Genomic DNA, 9,013 nt, shown 5'->3' with positions numbered 1-9,013 from the left:
TTGAAAACGTAGCCCTTAATAAAAAAAATCTGTTAAGTACTTTTCGATAGCTAATTCAATTTTACACTTAAAAAATGAGTTCAATTTTTTTTTTGTGTGAAATTTCGATTTTTTTTCCAAAAATCACTGTTTTCAAAAAATCATAACTCGGCGGCAAATTTTTTGACCATACAGTAGTTGTTTGGTACGCGGTGTATGCACTTCGGAAGGAATCGGTCAAGGAAAATTTCAAATGGGCAGCAGCGGAAGCAAGCCAAAGAGGGTGAAGAAAAGCCCCTAGAAAACGATCTCTCTCCTTTGCTCTGCTGTTCGTAAAGCTGTTTCTTGACCCCTTTCCTTCCGATCTCCATACTAGCCTGTAACTGGGCTACTTTTTAACAGGGCGCTCGATAACTGGGCCGTAGCCCAGTTAAAAAGCAGACAAACGTCAAAAAACCAAAACAAAGCGAAATGACCGAGGGGTTAATGGATGCAAAAATGTTCAAAAAATGAAAAAAAAAATCAAAACTTTTATTTAATTTCAAGACACAATTTAAGGAATATGAAAAGTAAGCATTGTAAATAAGTTTGAGTAACTTTTATTTTTATATTTCATCTGGAAAATATTCTGCACCAGTGGTCCCTTCGTGATTTTTTGATCAGCCCAGTTAATGAGCAGTATTCGGTGACTGGGCTACGTTCTCAGCCCAGTTACCGAACAAGATCTGTACTTCTCTATGGCTCAAAAGTTGCGGTCTCGGTTGCGGTTCTGGTCCCCTAAAACAAATCAAAAAATCTCGAAAATCAAAAATACGTATTTTAGGAAATTAAGTTTTTGTAAAAAAAAAGTTAGCTTAAAAATCGGCATTTTTTCCGTAAACCTATTTTTTTCATAATAGTCCGCAACAATACCTACAACTTTGCCCAAGACACCAAATTGGGTACTAAAGCCCTATGTAAATTTTTATGTACAACTGTAAAAAACACGATTAAAAACCATTTCTGATCACTTTTTTTCATTTTAATGCAATTTTTTTTTTGACTAGACAACATTTTTTCGATGGATCAACTATGGTCCCCTTGGAACGAGCTGTCAAGTAGGAGCTTTTCTGTCAAGAAGGACCGCGAGGTTAATTTTTCGAAATTGATTTAAAAATCCATTTTAAACTCTTTGTGGTCGTACAAAGGGTCATTGTACTCAGAAAAATAAACTTTATAGGGGTAAGCAATAATATCAGCAATCTAAGCTTCATTTTAGGACCCAATTGATCAGAAAATTCCCTCAAAAGTTACAGCTGTTTGAATTTGTACGTACCATTTTTGTATGGCAGCTGCCAACATTGTATGGAGACTTGGATGGGTGAACCAATGACACAAAATAGCTTCTTTGGTCAGAGGGAAGGTCCCCACAAAGTTTGAGCCAAATCAGCCGATTTCGTAGAGAATTGCTCACCTTCTCTTAGGACAGTACAGGGCTAGGGATCGCTTTGCATTAAAAAAAAAACAACGGATACGACTTTCTTATCCGACAAACGATATATTTCTAGCACTGTAAAATATAATAGTTATAATATGTATCTATACGCGATTCCTTCAAAGTCCCAACTATAGTGTATCTCGATTTCCGTAAAACAATCTCTAGCATGGCAGCCCAGCGCAAAACAATTCCTCCAATCTCTCTATCTCTGTCTCTCGGTCCCGGTTCCGTTTCGCAATTTATGTCGAATGCAGCAAATTGTTAAACGCCGCGTACGACGATTCCAGATCAAACAGCAGCTGCCGCACCTGCGCCTCGGACAGCTCGTCCGAGACCTGCATCGAGTTGAGCGTTCCCAGCCACGTTCCGACCTTCTCCTTGCCCTCGAAGCTGTCCGGAATGAGCGACAGCCGGTTCATCGTGTCCAGCAGATCGCGCAACTCGGGCTGCAGCTCGTCCATCGCCCGAATGTCCAGCCGCAGTTTGTCCATCAGCGTGATGAACATGGACACGATGTCGGCGATGCACTTGCTCGTGTTGCCCTTGTCGTCCCGAATCGTGATGGGGCGATCTTCGCGAATTCGCTCCAGCGCGGCCGGGCAGTCCAGGCGGAACTTTTTGACGAACGTTTCGATCGACGGGTACTCGTCGCCCTGGACCAGCTTGAACGCGACCTTGTACTGGACGAGCAGCTTCGAGCAGGCGGCCGTGTACTCTTGCGGCGTCACGCAGTCCCGGATGTACGCCTTTTCCAGGTTCTGCAGCGTGGACATGAGCGCGAACAGATCCGCCATGTTGTCGTACTTTTCGCGCTCGCGGGCGTGCCGGTACAGCTTGACCTCCTCGTACAGCTCCGGGCGGTTTTCCTGCATTTTGGGGTGTCCCTTTGTGCTGGCGGGTCTCGTCTGGGAATTTGGTGCTGCGGGAGAGAGTTTTTGGGGTTTGATTGGATGAAAACACTTGCTTTTTGTTGATTTTCGAGTACTTACAGCTTATTATTCCAATGTATTTCGTAGGAAACCAAATCACTCTGTAATAACGATAAAAATCACAATTTTCAACAGAAATCCTAAAAATTCTCGTCTTGTTTACGATTTTCTTTCAGAGTGACTCATTCGCAATGTAATCCATTCTAAAGAGGTACGGCTATGTTGCTATAGCTGTATTAGTGAGAGCACGCATAGAAAAAAAATTTGCTCGGTTTTGTTACGAAATACAATTTTATACTGTATTTTCCTCCGTGCACTGGCAGAACAGAAAGGCTGTGACGTCATACCGTTTGTTTTGGTTGCCAAGTGCAAGGGAATTTTAGAAATTTTAGTTTTAAGCCGATTCAAAAGAACCTGTGCGGCGTAGAACCTGCCGGAACGTTTGGCCAGTTGGATGACAAGCTCAGCAAGAAGGTAAACACAATTGGTTGTTGATAGTAGGATAAATCAACTAAATACATCCAATTTATTTCAGCTGTGACAGCAAACTGGAATCCGGTCGTGTAGCTTGGACAAAAGCGTTTCGGTCCGGAAGAGCACGAAGCTGATAATTGATCAGATGGCGAAGGAAGTGGCCGTTGCCGTGAAGCAACCAGTTGCCAAACATTTGTGAGTTTTGTAGTTTTGAGCCGTTGAAGCCATTCGATATGATATGTCTGTCTGGGAACATTGATAGATGAAATGATGGTGAAACCGATCGTAGCTACTTCTTCCTGAACATTTCGATGCAACCCCAGCAGTAGCAACAGCAGCAGGTTCTACTATGTAATCAGCAGCACCTTCACGGCCGTGGTGCGCCCCTGCACGTGATGCACTTCGAGCAGTCGTAATACGGCGGCGTCTGGCCCATGAACAAGATGACCGGTGACGGCGGCCAGAAAATTCTGCTACCGCCGGAGGTGTTGTTCATTTATTGGTGGTGGTGGTGGACCCGTTTACCTGGCAACTGATGGCGTCGTCTTCGTCGGCGACGGTTCTGGGACTTGGGCTGTGAAAGTTAATGCTAATTCGAACATCCTACGCTACTACTCGTGTTACTACTGGCACTGCTTACGAGGTGTGGACTTTTTGCCCAAGGATTTGCGGCTGGACCACAACAGGGATGACTCGTAGAAGGCCGGCGAAGAGTTTAGTTCTTGTCGACCTGAAGTGCATCGACGAGGTGAAGGAAAGCATCCCGTTGCCAGTTTTGTTAGCCTCCGAGATCAATCGGGAGCGAACTCGTTGTAGGGCTACCGGCAGCAGTTGATGCCCTACTCGTTGCTTTCGAGGAATGGCCTCTGGCGATGGCTTGCGCGGTTCCGAGGCAGACTCGGTTCGCGTCAACTCGGTCTTGGTCATCGCTTTGAACTAAAAGTCCGCAACACAATACAAGTTCGTTTTCCGTGACATGGACAACATGCGCAAAGATTAGACTTTAAGCTGGAAGGCACAACAACAGCAGCAACAGAAACCAGCTCGGTGTTAAGCAGGATCCGCATCCTTTTCAATTTTACTACAAATGTTGGGAAAACGAAAATCGTTTTCAAACTAATCAACACAAAAAGAACCATCTTTTTTGTAATTGACTGCGTAACTAAACGTTTCACTTAAGTATCAGTTAAGATTCCCAATTCAAAAATAAATGAAATTATCGAATCTGATCTTTTAATCTTTTAAGTATTACAGAGAACCAGAGAATTAAATAAAATGTAAAATCTGAATCGTGGTTGATTATGTCGAAATCATTGCTTTTCGAAACTTACATCGTTTTGTAGAGATCTTCTCTCATCAGAACCTCTAGGACGTAGGTAGAATCATCCCTGAGGACACCAGTTCATTACAGATTATGAACACCTTGAATGAAAATCAATTTTCCTGTGCGGTATCGAAAACCATGAAAATCGATATCCACATTTCCCAAATTCGGAAGATTCCATAATGTGTTTCCCTGTCGGAACATCCCTGAGGGCTTCCGGTTATTCTGGATTATGGCCATTTTTGTTAAAATGTCATTTCTTGGTCTGTACTTTGTCAAATCTATACTAAAAACGCATTAATTATAAATAAAATATCATTTTTCATCAAATCCCCATACCGCCCTGTGGAAGCCAGAGCGGTATGACGTCATCACTAGAGGCATCGTGAATGTTGACACTTTTTCGCTTACTAACACTAGACCAATACGTTTTCAGCCGGACCTCTTAATATACGGACATTGCCGACGGCGAAGGTCAGTCAGCTGTCAAACTTTTTTGTTGTTTTCACGCAAAACGGACATTAGGTATAAATTCCTAATTTTTAGGTATAATCGAACCTGACTGCAATAAGTTATTTTATTACTAATCGGCTATTAGTAATAAAATTACTAATAGCGTTTTAGTACGAGAATTCCTATATTTTAGGTATAATTGTAGAACCAAAATACCTTAATTTTAGGTATTTTCTGGAAAAGTGAGGGGACCAAAATAACTTATATTTAGGTATAATCCAAGATGGCGGACCATTATTATTCCTAATTTCTAGGTATAAATACCTAAATTTGAGGTATTTTCTGGAAAAGTGAGAGATCCAAAATTACTGATATTCAGGTATAATCCAAGATGGCGGACCATTATTATTCCTAATTTCTAGGTATAAATACCTAAATTTGAGGTATTTTCTGGAAAAGTGAGGTATCCAAAATTACTGATATTTAGGTATAATCCAAGATGGCGGACCATTATTATTCCTAATTTTTAGGAATATATACCTAAATTTGAGGTATTTTCTGGAAAAGTGAGAGATCCAAAATTACTGATATTCAGGTATAATCCAAGATGGCGGACCATTATTATTCCTAATTTTAAGGAATATATACCTAAATTTGAGGTATTTTCAGAAAAAATGAGGGATCCAAAATTACTGATATTCAGGTATAATCAAAGATGGCGGACCATGATTATTCCAAATTTTTAGGTATAAAAATCTAAATTTGAGGTATTTTCTGGAAAAGTGAGGGATCAAAATTACTGATAATCAGGTATAATCAAAGATGGCGGACCATTTATTCCTTATTTCTAGGCATAAATACCTAAATTTGAGGTATTTTTTAAACGTGAGGATCGAAAATTACTTATACTTAAGAATAATCAAAGATCAAATTAGGTATTATCCAAGAGATATGCAGGCAGAAGAAAACAATGGTTTATATGATATTAATATTTTTATTTATATCAAACACAACTATTTCATAAATGTTCTCACCTAAAAATGAATATTAAAATTTAAATCATATTTTATTTTTTCAATGAATCTATATTTTTAATATTAAATTTATCTTTTTTATAAATATTTTGGTTTTTTATGTTTTAATTTTTTAATAGTAAAATATTTAAATAGTTAAATATTTTAATATTTAAATATTTAAATATTTAAATATTATAATATTTTAATATTTTAATATTTTAATATTTTAATATTTTAATATTTAAATATTTTAATATATTAATATTTTAATATTTTAATATTTTAATATTTTGATACTTTAATATTTTAATATGTCAATATTTTAATATTTTAATATTTTAATTTTTTTATATTTTAATATTTTAATATTTGAATATTTTAATATTTTAATATTTTAATATTTTAATATTGTAATATTTTAATATTTCAATATTTTAATATTTTAATATTTTAATATTTTAATATTTTAATATTTTAATATTTTAATATTTTAATATTTTAATATTTTAATATTTTAATATTTCAATATTTTAATATTTTAATATTTTAATATTTTAATATTTTAATATTTTAATATTTTAATATTTTAATATTTTAATATTTTAATATTTCAATATTTTAATATTTTAATATTTTAATATTTTAATATTTTAATATTTTAATATTTTAATATTTTAATATTTTAATATTTTAATATTTTAATATTTTAATATTTTAATATTTTAATATTTTAATATTTTAATATTTTAATATTTTAATATTTTAATATTTTAATATTTTAATATTTTAATATTTTAATATTTTAATATTTTAATATTTTAATATTTTAATATTTTAATATTTTAATATTTTAATATTTTAATAATTTAATATTTTAATATTTTAATATTTCAATATTTTAATATTTCAATATTTTAATATTTTAATATTTTAATATTTTAATATTTTAATATTTTAATATTTTAATACTTTAATATTTTAATATTTTAATATTTTAATATTTTAATATTTTAATATTTTAATATTTTAATATTTTAATATTTTAATATTTTAATATTTTAATATTTCAATATTTTGATATTTCAATATTTTAATTTTAAAATTAGGTATTTTCCAAGAGTTATGCAGGCAGAAGAAAAACAAAATTTTAAATGATATTAATATTTTTATTTACATAAAACACAACTTTTGCATAAATGTACGTACCTAAAATAAATATTTAATGATTTGAATATTTTAACATTATTATTTTGTATAATATTATATAATATATCTTTAATATTTCAATATTTATTTGTTTTAAATATCTTTTATTATTTTAATATTTTAATATTTTTACAACTTCAACATTTTAATCTTTAAATATTTGGAATTGTAGAATATAAGATTTTTTTGAGTTTTAAAATGTTTGAAATTAGAGATTTTAAAATTTTCTCTCTCTCCCTCTCTTTCTATTTTCTCGCTCTTCCTGTTCCCTGCTATCTCTCTCTCTTCCTTCCTCTCAATTCAACTTTTTCTCTTTCTCTCCTACCCTCTCTCCTTTCTTTCTCTCCCATATTTTCTCACCTCTCTCTTTCCCACCTTCTCTCTACCTCTCTACTCTCTCTCCTTCTCCTACTATCTCTCCCTCTCCTACTATCTCTCCCTCTCCTACTATCTCTCCTCTCCTACTATCTCTCCATCTCCTACTCTCTCTCCAACTATATCTCTTATCCCTCTCTTTCTTCATCTTTGCCCCTCTCACTCCCACTTTCTCTCTCTCTTACTTTCTATCTCTCTCTTCCTCTACCCTCATCCTATCTCTTTCCCATTTTCTTTCGCTCATCCCCAGCCTTCTCTCACAAACTCCCCTTTCTCTCCTTTTCTACTTTCTCTATCCCTTTCCCATTTTCGCTCTCTTTCATTCCCTCTTCTTCTTTCTTCTTTCCCATTTTTTCTCTCCCTCTCCTCTTCTCTCTCCCACTTTCTCTTTATTTCTCTCTTTCTCTTCGTCTACCCCCACCCATTTACTTTCAGTCTCTCATACACACGACACACACACATACACACACACACACACACACACACACACACACACACACACACACACGAACACTTTCACAAACGCATACATACACACACCCGCAACGTCCAACCAAATCACAAAAAGATAAAAATTGGTTCGTCAAACTCAAACTCGATACAATTTTTCATTCACACAATCGCCACGGTCGCACAATCCCCACGGTTGGGGTCCGTTTATACTTCCCCTTTCCAGCTCTTCCGCAAAAATCCGTGCCGAGATCCGTCCTCCAGAGCACGAGAGGGAAGTGGCGGCTTTTTTAATTCCGCCGGGAGTTGAAGGTTCCGTCCTCCTCCTCCTCCTCTTCCACAAGCACGCGAGCCACACTTCCTCTAATAAGGATGCTCCGGGTTCCGTTCTCCGTGCAGAACCGGAGAGCCACTTTTCTTCCTGCACAAAACTTACCTTGCCAAAGTTCCTAAGTTTTCAGCAGCACTGCGGAACACCAACTCACAGCCACGAAATTATTTTGTTTTGACTTGTCAAAACGTGAATCGCAATTTTAGAACTAAAAAAAATACTAAAATTTAGGAATTTTTAAGAAGTACTTCAGTGTTCTAAAAAAATCCTAAATTTTAGGAAGAAAAAAATACTAATTTTTAGGTATAATTTGACAAGCTAGAACATAAGTTCAAAAAATACTAAAAATTAGGAATTTATACCTAATGTCCGTTTTGCGTGTTGATGACGGCGAATGAGTCAATGTCCGTATATTAAGAGGTCCGGCTGAAAACGTATTGGTCTAGTGTTAGTAAGCGAAAAAGTGTCAACATTCACGATGCCTCTAGTGATGACGTCATACCGCTCTGGCTTCCACAGGGCGGTATGGGGATTTGATGAAAAATGATATTTTATTTATAATTAATGCGTTTTTAGTATAGATTTGACAAAGTACAGACCAAGAAATGACATTTTAACAAAAATGGCCATAATCCAGAATAACCGGAAGCCCTCAGGGATGTTCCGACAGAAACACATTATGGAATCTTCCGAATTTGGGAAATGTGGATATCGATTTTCATGGTTTTCGATACCGCACAGGAAAATTGATTTTCATTCAAGGTGTTCATAATCTGTAATGAACTGGTGTCCTCAGGGATGATTCTACCTACGTCCTAGAGGTTCTGATGAGAGAAGATCTCTACAAAACGATGTAAGTTTCGAAAAAGCAATGATTTCGACATAATCAACCACGATTCAGATTTTACATTTTATTTAATTCTCTGGTTCTCTGTAATACTTAAAAAGATTAAAAGATCAGATTCGATAATTTCATTTATTTTTGAATTGGGAATCTTA

At 35.2% G+C, this 9,013-nt stretch overlaps 1 protein-coding gene across 1 annotated transcript; it reads right to left on the bottom strand.

The window, feature by feature from the left end:
• Positions 1–1,490: 1,490 nt before the first annotated feature.
• Positions 1,491–2,594, bottom strand: LOC6035592 (vacuolar protein sorting-associated protein 28 homolog). The gene is made up of 2 exons (XM_001845691.2): positions 2,446–2,594; positions 1,491–2,375 (listed from the first exon to the last, which is right to left on the bottom strand). The coding sequence occupies exon 2, from the start codon at positions 2,326–2,328 to the stop codon at positions 1,696–1,698; it is 633 nt and encodes a 210-aa protein (XP_001845743.1). The 5' UTR covers positions 2,329–2,375; positions 2,446–2,594; the 3' UTR covers positions 1,491–1,695.
• Between the last annotated feature and the right edge of the window lie 6,419 nt (positions 2,595–9,013).

The sequence above is a fragment of the Culex quinquefasciatus genome, chromosome 3, assembly GCF_015732765.1.
Source record: "Culex quinquefasciatus strain JHB chromosome 3, VPISU_Cqui_1.0_pri_paternal, whole genome shotgun sequence".
Classification (NCBI taxonomy): domain Eukaryota; kingdom Metazoa; phylum Arthropoda; class Insecta; order Diptera; family Culicidae; genus Culex; species Culex quinquefasciatus.
The sequence above is the reverse complement of the archived record's forward strand: the minus strand, read 5'-3'. Positions and strand labels throughout refer to the sequence as shown.